The 15524-nt window shown below is 47.5% G+C and overlaps 1 protein-coding gene across 6 annotated transcripts in view; it reads left to right on the plus strand.

Annotated features, from left to right (window-relative positions):
* Window positions 1-14672, plus strand: part of LPIN1 (lipin 1) — a 70464-nt gene extending 55792 nt beyond the window's left edge. For all 6 annotated transcript variants that reach the window (XM_069580202.1, XM_069580205.1, XM_069580207.1 and 3 more), the window contains 4 exons: window positions 3226-3378; window positions 6527-6641; window positions 8188-8291; window positions 12135-14672. In XM_069580202.1, the coding sequence (XP_069436303.1) occupies window positions 3226-3378; window positions 6527-6641; window positions 8188-8291; window positions 12135-12294 (532 nt within the window). In that variant the 3' untranslated portion in view covers window positions 12295-14672. The remainder of the gene's footprint in view (window positions 1-3225; window positions 3379-6526; window positions 6642-8187; window positions 8292-12134) is intronic.
* Window positions 14673-15524: the final 852 nt, after the last annotated feature.

Consider the following 15524-nt stretch of genomic DNA (forward strand, 5'->3'; position numbering starts at 1 on the left):
CTAGTTCCTGATTTCTCTGGCTTCGCCCCATAACTTCTTGCTTGACCCCAGTCTGACTGTTCCCCACCCCATCCTTCATCTTCCCATCGTCCCACTTTTCCTCACCTGATGGCTCCTGCTTGGAGGGCCTTTACCTCTGATGTTTGCCTCTCACAGGTTTCCTGCCTGTAATGCCTGGTTCAGACCCAATGGTTTCTCACAAAGCCTCTCCAGGCAAGAATTGATAACCCGGGCATCTCTGTGACCTCCTCCCCTGGCCTCCGTGGTACCCAAGGGCTCACCCCATCTTGGTGGCTCAGGTGCCATCATGGAGTACTCGCTCAGGCTGGACATGGCGTTGGCTTTTGTAGCTGGTTAGAGCAAATATCCATCCAGGCAGCATCTCACACGCCGCCTCCTCCAGGTCTTAGGCAGCCACAACTGGGAAAAGTACAGGGATTGAGAACTGGCAAAAGTTGGGAAGTCGTTTCTGTTGATGTCATGTTTGTGATTACTCAGAGACGCGTTCAGAGAAATGTTCAGCATGCAGAGTACCAGGGAGCAGAGGCCATTTACTTCCGGGGCTTTGGACTGATTGCTCTTGAATTTCTGCTTTCCTTGAGTTTGGGTCCCTCCTACGTTTTATACTGTGCAGTATTTTTCTAATGGAAAGACCAGTTGCAGATAACTGTTTACCTGGAAACAACAGAAAAGGAGGACAATTTTTATTTTTTGGCCAGGTGTAATAACTTGAGTAAGTCAGCCCATGAGAAATTAGCTGTCAGGTTGATTATTACCTTGTTCACAGAGAGGATATAAAGCTTGCTTGGTTATCGATTTTAAAAAGCTGACTTGGTTATTGATTAAAAAGAACTCTAGCAGATACAAATGGAAGAGATTGGAAGACTCCCTCATTCAAATGTACGTGTTCGATAAGTGGAAGGAAAGAAAAGAAGGACTGACTTCTAAAATATCTAGATCATTGAGCCAAGGAGGATTAGCGATTGGACAGTAATTGTTCTAATTTCCCGTGTCGCTTGATAAATATTGTGATATTCATGTAACCAAATCAGTGCCTGCGTGACTTAGCGAGAGTGACTGCTTCCTGTGTTTCCATAGATAAATTAGTTCGTCTAAGGCCTGAGGAATGCATCCTCTGAAGTCAGGATGGTGAGGATGGGAAGCGATCATTAGCAGACTCATTAGAATCTTTCTCCTGCCACAGCGGTTCTTGTCTTTCCCCTCAGGTTACTGCGTCATCATCACTGTCTGCTCGGAAAGGAGGGGGTCATGTGGCGAGTGGGAGGGAGTTGTGGACCTGGGCTCAAGGGGCTGTTGGCTCCCTGTAGACCCTCTGATGTGTCTCCCACACCCAGCTGTAGTGCCCTCCTCTCTAAAGTGAGAAACCAGCTTGCACAATTCCCTAGGTCTTGGCTAGGCCAGCTGTGCTATGCCATTGGGTTGTGCGATTGAAGTCACAGGAGGGTGTTTTGTTCAAACCATTCCTCCATGAGAGCCCTGAGGATCTCACAGCCAAACCCCACTGTGCACCAGGGACTGTACTGGGTGCTGTGCAGGGTGCTGCCTGCCCCCTGAGCGAGTGATGGGGACGCCTGGTCTCTCACACGGCTCTCCTGCAGGTGAAGGCTCTGGAAAGGTGATCCCTGTTGCCACTAACAGGCGTTCCTCTGGTTAGGACATCCTGGAGCTGGTTTTCCAGCTAAGTTTAGAAACAGTCTTTGAAGCAAAACGCTTGCTCCGCAAGGCCAGCCAGCGAGGACAGCCAGTGGCATGATCCAGCCGTGAAGAGCATTTGCAAATCAAGGCTCGAATAAAATGAGCATTTCAGACCCTTGCAGGTGGCAGCTTTTAGCACTTTGATGTGAAGACCTGTATACAGAAATATTGATTAAAAAAAGTTATATTAATTAGACAGCTCAGATACAAAGATGTGTCCTTAAAAAGGTTGCTTGATTTTCAGATACACTTCTGTACTCTGGATAAGCTGGTGCTTGTAGATTCTCTGCATTGTAGCTCTTTCCTGTTTCCTGGTTTTAAAGAACATGTTACTAGGAAAATCTTGAGGCAGGTTCTTTGGCCAGTGTGAAACAGTTCAAGTGGAGCAGTAAGTGGGATGGGAAGTGGGTAGTTTACCTTGTACTGTGCTAAATCGCTTCAATTGTATACAACTCTTTGCTACCCTGTAGACTGTAGCCCACCAAGCTCCTCTGTCCATGGAGTTCTCCAGGCAAGAATACTGAGGCTGGTTGCCATGCCCTTCTACAGGGGATCTTCCTGACTCAGGCATTAAACCCACGTCTGCTGTGTCTCCTGCATTGGCAGGCAGGCTCTTTACCACTGGGCTACCAGGGAAGCCCATAGATGGTGTTTAAATTTTTAAGAATATATTTAATCCAATACATTAAAATGTTTGAACATGTCATCAATACAGAAATTCTTAGTGGTATGTATCTTATATTCTGTCTTTATAGTAAGGCATTGAATTCGGCATTTATTTAATATTTATGCCACGTCTGTTTTTGGACTCTTAGGTTTTCAAAGTCTCAAAAAAAGGGAAATTCATTTCTACTAAATAAAATTGTATTTAACAGAAGAATATCCTCATGTGACATATTTTTCACGAGCAATCACGCAATTCTCTGCAGATACCAGCGGGTATCTGGCAATTTAATTCTGTCGTTACCTAGTTGGTGCAGACCCCACAGGTTAAGGGCTTATTCCCCCAAGGCTGCCCCAAATTCAGACACCAGTTATAGGTGGTAGGTCCCCAGCTTCCCCACACTTCTCCCTGACTTGAGTACAAAATGCGGGTTCCACACCCCCTCCTCAGGGCTGACGATGGCTCACAAGACGCAAGGAAACACATTCACATGTTTATTTTATCAGAGTTATAAAGGATACAGGTGACCAGCCAGATGGAAAGGTATGAATGATCCCAGTGCAGGTAGGTTGGCCAGCTTGGTGCCTCCAGCCTCAGTTTCCCTAACAATACAGTGGAAGGAGTGAGGTATCCATGAGGATTAAACCAAGTGAGGCCAGGAAGGTGCTTCAGTAATGACAGGAAATGGGGTTCAGTTGAAAATGAGATTTTAGAGGAGGTGGCCTCCTGCTTGGGAATTACAGCTGAGCCCATCTTCACGGAGCAGATACGGATCAGGGTGTATGCACGCGAAACGGCTCCAGTGTGGGATGCCCTTCACGGCGAACATTTTGTCTCTCTTTCAGAAACGGATACAAGTTTCTGTACTGCTCGGCGCGGGCCATTGGCATGGCGGACATGACGCGGGGCTACCTGCACTGGGTCAACGAGCGCGGCACGGTACTGCCCCAGGGCCCGCTGCTGCTCAGCCCGAGCAGCCTCTTCTCCGCCCTGCACAGGTGAGGTTCGGCCTGCCCAGCCCCCCAACCCCCCGCCCCGCACCTGTGGGCCTGTCCTCCCCACCAACACCTCTGCTCCATGCTGGGCACTGGAGGGTTCATCCTCAAGGGCAGATCTGACCCCACGACCCTCAGCTTCTTCTGTCGGCCCATCGTGGCCCTCGGGAGAAAAGCCACAGCGGCCGCGAGCTCGGCGTCACGGGCTCTCCGCCGCCTGCCTTGTCTTTCTCCCGCCTCATTCTCTCTGGCTCCCGGATGTGGTCTCCATTGTCCAGAGAGGTGGTCTCTGCTTGGAGCCTTGGCACGTGCTGCCCTCCTTTGTGGGAGCTGCCCCCGCCCCAAACCTTGTGCTTCTGGCCTGCGTCTTAGCAACTCTGAGAACCCATGTGCTTCCTTCCTGTCTGATCGGGGACCTAGGCTGGGTTAAGTGGCCTCTCTGTAGCCACCACCACCTGGCCTGGGACTCCCTGAACCCTGGTCACACCGTTTTGTTTTTACAGACCGTCACCAGCCCATTTTCCGATGACCCTCTTCCCTTCGCCTTCATGCCCGCATTCAGGGCAACAACCAAGCCAAACTAAGTCTGGCCTCCTGGGGTGGGGACAGGAATAACAGCAACTTCCCTGGAGCTGGGGGCCCAGGGTGGTGTCCCACAGTGGATTAAAGTTTGAGACTCATATAGCCACTCACGTGTCCATAAGAATCCTGAGATGTCAACAGTGAGGCCCTTATAGTGCTAAGGAGGGTTCTAGAGTCCACAGAAGTCCGTGCAGAGCCAAGACCAGCCCCTGGGTCTTCTGATACTCAGTTCGGGGCTCCGTTATCATTGGCATCATGATCACCATTCATCATCACTATCATCACCATCATCATCTGAATTACATTTTGTTTAGCTGGAGAATAATAGTTCTAAAATAGATGCATAGTGTATATGAGCTTCCCCTGTGGCTCAAATGGTAAAGAATCTGCCTGCAATGCAGGAGACCTGGGTTCAGTCCCTGGGTTGGGAAGATCCCTTGGAGAAGGAGATGGCTATCCACTCCAGTATTCTTGCCTGGAGAATCCCATGGACAGAGGACCCTGGAGGGCTGCAGTCCATAGGGTCACAAAGAGTCTGACACGACTGAGTGACTCACACACACACACATACTGTACATACACACACACATATACGGTATTTTTATATGCAAGCTGAAAGGGACCTTTGAGATCATCCAGTAATCAAACAGTGAACACTAGCGGGCCCCAGACTCAGATAAAGCCAGAGGATAAACCGTTATGCCCCAAGTTCTGTTTGCTCTCATCCCTCATCCCTGGGCAGGAACTGTAACCCTTCTCCTTGGATTTTGTGTTCATCCCTCTCTGTTCCTCTAAGTAGTTAGTACAAATACATGTAATCCTAACGAGTATGTTTAATTGTGCACATTTGTGAACTTGATGTAAATAAACTGCGTGTCCTCCCGGAGCTTGTTTTTATCGCTCGATACTGTGTCTCCAGGATTGTTGGAAGTGGCCGCCACTGGCTCGTCTTAGCTTCTGTAGGTCCCGTGGTTGGACTCTACCGCCGCCTGTTTATCCATTCTACTGTTGGTGGGTGCTCGAGCCACTTGCGCTTCTCCACTGTTAGGGACTCTCAAGAGCGGAGTCCCTGGGCCACAGAGCATGCACATGCTTGGCTTTCTTAAATCACGGCATGTTGTTGTCCAGAGTGGTTGAAACAATTTGTGCACCAACAGCAAACAGTGCTGGGTATTCCTCCCATCAGCTTTCCTTTCTTGCCTACCCACTGTCAGCTGTTGACATTTCTGCTAGTCTGGTGGGAAAGAAATGTCTTCCTGTGTTTCTGGGCCATTTGGGCGTCGTCTTCTGTGAAGTGCCTGTTCACGTCTTTCCCTTGTTTTCCTTCTTCTTTGTAAGAGTCTTACAGATTCTGTAGATGCGGCCTTTATTATGAGTACTACAAGTATCTTTCCCCAGCTTATGGCTTCTGATGAACATAAATCTGAGTTTCGTGCAGCTGGACAGATCATTTCCTCTTTCTGTGCATTGACAAAGCCTTCCCTGACTGTGGCCAAGGAAAGTCTCCCATATTTTATCTAAAAGTGTTGTTTTTCACACTGACATCTGTAATTCACCAGGAATTGAGTTCTGTATATAGAGTGCAGTAGGGTGTCCATTTTTTTTTTCCTCTATGGATATTCAGTTGCCTCAATTCCATTTTTTTTTTCCTCTATGGATATTCAGTTGCCTCAATTCCATTTGCTAAAAAGGCTGCCCTTTTCCTCTGATCTGACTTGTTGTCAGGGTCATAAATCGAGGGCCCATAAATGTGAGCCTCCATTTCTGGCCTTTATTCATCTGTGTTATTCAAGTCACGCTCTATAAAAACATACAGACAACCTGGTGTGAGTTTAATTGAAATTACAGGGAATCTATAGACCAATAGGTGGCTTCCCTGGTGGCTCAGATGGTAGAGCGTCTGCCTGCAATGCGGGAGACCCGGGTTCAATCCCTGGGTCAGGAAGATCCCCTGGAGAAGGAAATGGCAACCCAGTCCAGTACTCTTGCCTGGAAAATCCCATGGACAGAGGAACCTGGTAGGTTATACAGTCCATGGGGTCACAAAGAGTTGGACATAACTGAGAAACTTCACTTTTACTTGATAGACCAATAGAGAGTTAATATAATATTGAATCTTCAGGTAGATAGTATATTTCTTCATTTATTTAGGTCTTCCCTAATCTGTGGCAGTGAGGTTTTTCACTTATTTAGAACTTTTGCACCGACCTTCCTTTCCACCTCCTTCACTCTTTAGGTTTAGTTTCTGAGGTCCTGTTGGCCTCAGGAAGAGAGTGAAGAGGCTCTCTCTTCTGTGCCCTGGAATTCTTTGTTCTTTGGATGATTGGTTGAGGTCTTCAGCAAAATCACTGCTCCAGGGCATTTTCTTTGTGGGCAGACTTGAAAGTACGGATTCACTTTCTGTCTAGTGCTTTTCCTGGGATGGCTTAGCTGATTTACACATATTTAATTTCCAAAGATATGAATGCACTCAGTATCCCAGCATCTTTGACGATTAAAAACAGTTTGATGCTAATGAATTCTTAATAGGCTCGCACTGACCCATTATTTTATCGATTTGTTTTAACAGGGAAGTGATCGAAAAGAAGCCAGAGAAGTTTAAAGTCCAGTGTTTGACAGACATCAAAAACCTGTTTTTCCCGAACACAGAACCCTTCTATGCTGCCTTTGGAAACCGACCGGCTGTAAGTAGTAGTTGGGTATATCCAAGCTCTTGAAATTACTGACTGTTTTAATGGCCATCACCTGAAAGGCTGGCTGGCCACCGTGAGGCCAGACCCTCCTCTTCCTAGACATAGCTGCTAAAGATCCATTTGCCTGCATCTGAAGGCAAGGACGGCATCTTCATTTCACGGCCTCTAGTTTTCTTTGAAGGTGGGCTCGTGGGTTTCAGCTTGAAATTTGAAACTAGAAACTTGACAGTCCAGATTATGTGCTAAATTAGCAAAACAAGAACGTTAAATAGAATTAGAGCCTTTCTACAGGAAGGGAACCACGAAACCACAGAGCACAGAGGTGAATTCAGGGTCTTATGTGAATGCTGTTGTTTTCTATGGCAAGAGTCACACTTAAAGATTTTATGCATACCACCCAAATCGGCTGGAAAGTTCAGCATACTAGAGAATATAGTTGGGACTTCCTAATGATCAAATTCTCCTGTTTTTGAAACTCATGCCCAAGAAAATGGGCGAGTGAAGAACCTTAAGGAAAGTTGTTAGACTTGCAGGGGATGTGGTAGGTGGTTGATTTTTTAACTCAGCTCTTCAACAGATGAGTAAACTGAGGCTCATAGAGGACAACTGACTTACTAGTTTCACATCCAGAGATATTATTTCTTCACTATACTTGGGGGTATTATTTTGGTTTAATGAGATTTCTGTAATACAGGTGGAGCTCATTTTATTGTGCTTTGCAGGTAATGCACTTTTTTTTTTTTTTTTTTTGCCAAGTTGAAAGTTTGTGTCTCAGCAAACAAAGTTGAAACACCCTGCATCAAGTGGGCCTCTTGGTACAATTTTCCCAACAGCATTTGCTCACTTTCTGTCCCTGTGTCACACTTTGGTAATTCTTGCACTATTTCAGGCTTTTTCATGATTTTATATGTTGTGCTGATCTGGGATCAGTGATCTCTTATGTGACTACTAGGATTCACTGAAAGTTCAACGGTGCTTTCAAAAATGATGGTTAGCATTTTTCAACAGTGAGTTTTTTTTTTTTATCATAGCATTTTTTGTAATTGGAGGATAATTGCTTTACAATGTTGTGTTAGTTTTCACTATACAACAATGTGAATCGGCTCCAAGTATACATATATCCTTGTCCCTCTTGAGCCTTGTCCCTCCCACCCCTCTAGGTCATCACAAAGCACCAAGCTGAGCTCCCTGTGCTACACAGCAGCTTCCCATTAGCTATCTGTTTCATACATGCTGGTGTATATATGTCAATTCAGCAGTAGTTTTTAATTAAGGTATGCACGTTTTTTTTTAGAGACATAAAGTTGTTGCACACTTAACCGAGTACAGTATAGTGTAAACCTCACTTTTATGTACACCACGAAACCAAAACATTTATGCGACTGGCTTTACTGGTTTGGTTGTGGCGTCTGGATCCAAATCTGCCGTATCCCCAACGTCTGCCCTTTCTACCTTTGTGTTTGTATCAAACCTGAAAAATCATGTCTTTGTATGTACAGTGAACTCTTCTGATTAATTAACACTTCTCCAAATATAGGATGTGTACTCGTACAAGCAAGTGGGAGTGTCTCTGAACAGGATATTCACAGTGAACCCCAAAGGAGAGCTTGTGCAGGAACATGCCAAGACCAACATCTCCTCGTGAGTATCACTGTCATGGGCAATGACCTTGGAGTGACGTCTTACAGTTAATAGTATACCTTTCTAATCCTTTGGTTGCCTACATTTTAATCTTTAATCCTACAAAGAAACCATGTTTTAATTTCTAAGATTTTGTCCAGAACTTAAGTTTTGGATAACCTGAATTAAATCAGATCCATCACTTCAGGGCACATAGAAGGGGAAAAAGTGGAAACAGTGGCTTGGGTTCCAAAATCACTGCAGATAGTGACTGCAGCCATGAAATTAAAGGATGCTTTCTCCTTGGAAGAAAAGCTGTATCAAACCCAGACCCTGTATTAAAAAGCATTGACATCACTTTGCCAACAAAGATCCATACAGTCTAAGCTATGGTTTTTCCAGTAGTGATGTACAGATGTGAGAGTTGGACCATAAAGAAGGCTGAGTACCAAAGAATTGATGCTTTCGCATTTTCACTGGAGAAGACTAGTCCCTTGGACAGCAAGGAGATCAAACCAGTCAGGCCTAAAGGAAATCAACCTTGAATACTCATTGGAAAGACTGATGCTAAAGGTGAAGCTCCAATACTTCGGCCACCTGATGTGAAGAGCTGATTCATTGGAAAAGACGGTGATGCTGGGAAAGATTGAAGGCAACAGGAGAAGAGGACGACAGAGGATGAGATGGTTAGATAGCATCACCAACTCAATGGACATAAATTTGAGGAAATTCCAGGAGATCGTGGAGCACAGAGGAGCCTGGTGTACATACTGCAGACCATTAAGTCGCAAGAGTTGGACAGGACTTAGCAAGTGAGCAATGACTGTTGCTGCTGTAACAACCACCTCTGGGTTAAATATTTAAACACGTAATTAGATGCTGTTACAGAGTAGAATGGCATGAATTTGAAAACTATTGGCTGAGATTTGCCAAATTTGCTTTGAAAGCCTAGAATGTGAATAAGAACTGTAACCAAATTAAAATATCATGAGAAGCTATATTTAAAGATGAGGAACGTATATAGCCCTTCACATCCTGACCTGTAATAATATTCTCGCCAGAAACATCACCGTGTGACTATAAGAGTTCCTCTCATATTTTTGGCCAAAGCCCTTCCTCCCCAAGGCCGTGGGCCCAACAGGGTTACTGTATGCAGGGAAGCTGCCTGGCTGGCTGGGGGCCCTCTTGACTTGGATGTGTCTTGCTTTGGGTTCTTAACTGCTTCAAGTGGATCACGTGTCCTCAGCTGTGCCCACTGGGTGACATCACCTGTCACTGGGTGACGTCGGGCAGACAGACGTCTTCCTGCCTTGTCTGTATTAGAGGCCGTACCCCTGTTGGCCTGGTCGCTGGAGATCTGGAAAGCTGCCTCTGGCCTAGGCCACCCTAGGGGGCCTGCGGGGCCTTCCTTGTATGGAGGAGTTAGACTTGTGAAGTTTGGGTCCAGCAGCTTCCCAAGGATTGTTTTTTTGGTAAATTAGAGATCTAGATTCTCCTCAAGCAGATGCTCATTTTCAAGATGGCCTTTTACCTGTTGGAGTCTAATCCAGCCTAAATAGGACAGTAGTAGGTTAGAGGCCCTCCAGGGGCTGCCCCCTAAGCCTCCCTCTCCCAGGCCAGGCCAGACCTAAGGTGTGGAGGGGCGAGGGGAGGGCGGAGCCAGGAAGCCAGGACCCTCCTCCAATCCGTGGGAACTGGAGGCGGTGCTGGGCATGTCCTTGGGAGCCCATGACGGCAGGAACTCTTCTTTCCTCCCCCTCTCTGTGTAGTTCCTCCCTCTCCAGAGTTCTCAGTGGCGGGCCCCCCCATCCCTGACAGTGTCTCAGTTCCCTTAGCCCCCCACCACCCCAATCACCCATGAGAGTGGTTCCTGGTCTCGAGACAGCAGATTTCCATTTAGGGTCAAAAGAAGTCAAGTGAAACGTTGCCCGGAAATGGCAAAGGTTTCTGCTCAGCCAGCAGCCAAGAGGCAAGTCTTGTCACGAGGGGCGTGGGAAGGGGGACTGCCGCAGCTCTGCAGGTTTGCCCAGGAGCCCACATGCACGCTGTACCCACGCCTTGTGGGAGAAAACTTTACATGTTGGCAAATAATGATGTCACCTTCTACCTGGACCAGGAGATGACAGCTGTTTCCGTGGGAGAGCAGCCCTCCTTCCCCAGGAAAGCAGGCGCTTTTCTCTGGCTTGGAGCTCGGGTGCCAAGCTGGCGCCCTGAGCTTGGAACCCCTGTGTCTGAGCTTGGAACCCTGGCATCGGAGCCCAGCAGGTGCTTGCCCCTAGGGAGCTGGCATGTTGTCTCTGAGAAGTCAGGAGCCCACCCCAGGTGGGGGGCTTCAGCGCTTTCTTTCTTGGCCTTTGTGGCCAGCAGTGCTCTGGTGCTGCTTGCTCTGAAGGAGCCCCTGGTGAGGAAGGTTGGCCCGAGAGAGGCATGGACGGACCGGGTTTGGGTCTGGTGCTGCCAAACCCTGATGATGAATGTGAGCCAGCCTCTGGCAGGCAGGGGCCGCCTCCCGAGTGTCAGAACTCAGACAGACAGGTCTCCCAGCCAGGAAGTATTTTAAAATTTTGTTTGAATCCTTGGGAAAGACACAATTCTTGCTTGTTAAGGGAGATTTTGTCCATTTTGTGTAAGCACAATGTTTCTCTGGAAGTCCTTTGTTAAATACACACACTCACCCAAAAGTTGTTTTATGCCTCAGAAATGTGAATTCCTGGAGTTTGGATTTCAAAAGCCCTTTCTGGTTCTTAGCAAATTGGAACTGGAGAGGGACCCGGGGACTGTCAGGGAAGGCTCTGGGAACATGCAAGGAGGCCTGGGCTCATCATAGTTTCTGGTCAGAGCCCAGAGGTCTGAAAATGCGTGTTCAACATACAACTTTCTCTTTGTAGTTCTAAGCCACAGAAACTAATATGCAACGTCTCCTTGGGAATACACAGAAAATAGAGTGAGAGAGCATTACAGGGAGGATTGAGAAACACCGGTGAGGCCCATGTCCACATTCTAGAAGGACCTGAAACCCAGAGAGGGCAAGACACCTGCCCAGGGTCCCACAGCAGAAAGACAGGAGTAGATAGACCCCAGGTCTCGTGACCCTTGTGCCAACTAGGGCTTTTTTCTCTTGAGACTAATAATTAGCCAAGGCAAACTATTTTACAATGTTAATGATTAATTGTTACATTTATGGAGCGTCGGTTCCCATTATTTCACTGTGCATACGTCATTTAATTTAATCCTCGCACATACTCTGTGCACAGTTTTCATCTTCTCCCTTTCCAGTTGAGGAAATTATGGCTTAGAGAGATGAAACTGCTTGTCGGAGACGGCATAGCTCATCAGTGACAAGAATACTGGAGTGGGTAGCCATTTCTGTCTCCAGGGGGTCTTCCTGACCCAGGGATCAAACCTTGAGTCTTTAGATTCTTTACTGTCTCAGCCACCAGGGAAGCCCTCAATGGCAGAGCTGAAGGTCGCATCCGAGTCTCCTTAGGCCCGAGGCCCAGCGCCCTTTCACTGCACCGTGTTGCAGCCTCCGGGTGATGCCCAGGAGATGTTTCTTTTCTGTGGTTCCCCACCTCCCAGGCAGGTGATATGTCTGTGTGTCTGTCCTACTGATAGCTTCCTGTCTTCACTTCTGCTGTCCTTCGAGTCAGGTCGGGTCACAACCGCCTCGCCCACGGGGCCGTCTCTGACTCCTCCTTGGTTGTCGGACCCTCTGATTTTCCTATAAGTTAGCAAGGGACTACTCTAGAACAGCCTCCATTGCGTTAATCGCGTGGTCCCCTCCATGGGCTCATGGATTCCCGCTGACTCCCAGGCGCAGCATGGGCTGCGTCCAGGCGGTGATGCAGTCCCTTCTCCTTCCAGGTACGTGAGACTCTGCGAAGTCGTCGACCACGTCTTCCCTTTGCTGAAAAGGAGCCACTCTTCTGACTTCCCCTGCTCGGACACCTTCAGTAACTTCACCTTTTGGAGAGAGCCACCGCCACCCTTTGAAAACCAGGATGTTCATTCTGCTTCAGCCTAGAAGGTTCCCGGCCACCCCCTCCTGACATCCCGTGAAGACTGGGCACTCCCATTAAAGGATAGGTTTGGGGACGTGCAGTCATTTGCTTAAGAGCAGAGAGCACCGAGGAGGGGGTTTCCCCTCCCCACCCCCGCTCTGGGGTTGTCATTTCTAAATGACACGTGAAGGGTGTCTGTCCCTGGGGGGGCATCGGCTGACCCCTGGTGTGGGGGGCCATGCCCCGCTGCCCTCTGCAGCCCATTCCAGGCTGGGAGTGGTTAGTGTGCAAGATGGGCTGTGAACCCTGGAGGTCCTTGGGATGACGAGATCCAGGGAGGGACGCCAAGTATGCAGGACTTCCAGGAGAGTGGGGGACACATCGCCACTTGGTGGTTTGTCCCATGGCTGCTGCGCGCAGCAGGAGGGCTATGCAGGGTCCTGTGAGCTGGATCTGAGGTCTTGGGAGGGACTCCAGACCTCCCTGTGCTGGGCCTTGACCTTGCGGATGTCCCTTTGCAGTGTTTGCTGCCCGGTCAAATGTTTGGCTAAGTTCTCTCATTCCTCCAGTTAAAGCTAACTTACATAAACTGGCATATTTCCCCCCATTTTTTGCGGCACGAGGCTGGAATGTCTATGCCTTAACGCATCCATGGCAGACATTTTATGTAGAATGTGCTTTGGCTAGCTCCCTGTGACTCTGCAATGCCTTAAGTTCAGATTATAGGAAGTAACTACCAAGGCAGTATTTCGAATTAGTTTGACACTCTGCCAGCAACCTAGCCTGCAAGGTGCTGCTGAAAATGGGGGCTCGAACAGAGCTTATGCCAAACGGTGATGGTGTCGCTTTCTTTAGCGAGCTCTTAACAGAAACTGGTTGATTTTAAGAAAAGCAGTTTGTAAAAGTTAAATTATATATTCTTTGTAGATAGTGTTATTTATTACTTTACTCTGATTGGGGTTACTGTTAATAAGCATTTTAGCCATAATCTATTATAACTGTCAGTAATACATTAAAAAGATAATACGTGTTAGACCATCCAAAGAGCCTTATTCTGTAATCCTCACCATGCTGACCTTCTTTTGGAATTTATGAGTAATACTTTTTATTTCCCTTTGCTTTTCCCACTCAGATTAAGGGCAAGTGGGTCAGCAATTATTTGAATGACATTCTTCAAGCTGGTAGAAGATGATGATCTTTTACTTGTTAATTAAATTGGCTCCTGGAGAGAATAATTTGAAAAGTGAGAAAATTATTTTGGTGAAAGATTTTGCTTTACTTTCTGAGCTATTATTTTTTTTAAAGAGTATTTTACTCCATTGATTGAAATGCTCTCCTATTTAAATCGCATGGTTAGAGTCATAGGAGGCAAACAGCAGAACCGCTGAGGCAATTCTACTCTTTCTGTGAAAGAAAATCCTTTCTTGTAATTGGTGGGCTTTGCTGCAATGGAGGCCCTCCCGAGTGGTCCATGTGGCCACACAGGAAACACCAATGCCTGTGCATAGCTAATCGCAGATTTGCACGGAAGCATGATCCACATGTGCAGATCCCTTTTTGGAGGCATTAAAAACAATTTAAAATAATCCTGCCTTACCTTGGGCTTGCTCATTAGTGACGTTTGGAGGCTGCACTCATTCTTTCTGTCTCAAGGGTATTTTGGGGTGAATTTTAACTGCTCTGAACTGAGTATCAGCTCACAGGTCTGCAGAGGATGGCCCAGTTTCTCCCTTGCCCTGGGAGGAATTTGGCCGTGGCCCTGGGTCACCTGTCCCTTGTGGCGAGTGCCCTTCATCAGGATGACTGGCCGCTGAGAGCATGCAACTTGGATGTACCCTAAGCTTCCACACCACTGCCCTCTGAAACAGTGCGCGCCTTCCAGAAAGTTGCAGCGTCAGGTTTGTGTCACAGTCAGAGCGTGACCCCCCCGGAGAGGCTGTAACTTTCACACTTGCCTCGTGGGCTTTGGAAAATGAGATTTGTGCCTGGGAAGCACTCAGTCGCATGCGTGTGCTAGTTTAATCAGTGTTCACACAGCCACAACTCTGTGACCCCATGGCCACGGGCTAGGATGCTGTGTTTGGACCACACATTTCAAAGCTGCCCAATGGAAATGAATCCCTCCATAGTGGCAGGTCATCAAACATTCATCACACGTGATGGAGAAAAATGTACAGCCCGGGTACACTGGGGAAAATGATGATAACTTCAAAGAGAATTCCCTTTTCCATTTTAGGTTTGGGATCGCCATTTAAAATATATTTTATTTACAACACTTGATCTGTATTTATATATGCTGGTACAATGATAAAAAAATCACTGTAATCCTTGATTGCCTTGTCCTGGATGCAGAGCTAGAATATATTGTAATAAAAGAGACCAATGAAAGACTTCCCTGAAAGCCAGGCGTGTGAATTTTAGTTTTTGGTAAGTTATTAAGTTATTGATTTCCTGTTGTGTGATATCAAGCATACTATTTTATTTTCTACTCAAAAAGCAAAAACCTTAAAGCTTTGAACTGTTCAATATTGGAATAAAAAAAAGCCCACCTTTTCTGATGCCTTTGGTGAAATCCTGACCCTCTGTGTGCACTTGGGAGGGAAAGAGGGTGAAGACAGGAGAGAGCTGGGCTCCTACCCGCGCGGGGACTCATCTCACCTTGAAGGTAAAGACTTAGAAGCAGGGAGAATTGTGCTAGATGCTGTATGTGAGGTATCTCCCAGGACTCGGCCCATAATCGATGTTTAACATGTGGCTCTTGCACAGGCAGGCTGTGTTCTGTGCTCTCGTATGGGACGTCAGTCAGGTGCAGCCCCAGGAGAGCTCAGGAGAACCAAGCTTATTACACTTCCAGCTTCTCAGAGTGGGAGGCCACACGGGAAAACCCCCAGGGTGGTCAGGAGGCAGAAGAGTGAGGGGAGAGCTGAGGACACAGCCTTTAATGGGGTCTCTGCCCAAAAGGCAGGGCCAGGGGAGCTGCTGAGGACTGCCAGGTGGAGCTCATTTCAGTGGCCTCTAAGCTATAGGCGTGGCCTTTTGTTGCTTGGTGCCCGGCCCTGGGCTGATGAGGGGCGAGGAATAGTGCCAACGCCGGTGTAGCTGCGGTGCCAGCCGGACAGAGGAGGCCTACTCTGGGTCTCGGCATCATCTAGTTTGCATTCCACAGGCATGCTCTAGTCTGGCCCTCTGCTATCTCTAAAAAATGCCTGGCCATCTCTCCTAGCCAGAAAGTTGTTTAGATCTGTTCACGTGA

This window comes from Ovis canadensis, chromosome 3, assembly GCF_042477335.2.
Source record: "Ovis canadensis isolate MfBH-ARS-UI-01 breed Bighorn chromosome 3, ARS-UI_OviCan_v2, whole genome shotgun sequence".
NCBI classification, from domain to species: domain Eukaryota; kingdom Metazoa; phylum Chordata; class Mammalia; order Artiodactyla; family Bovidae; genus Ovis; species Ovis canadensis.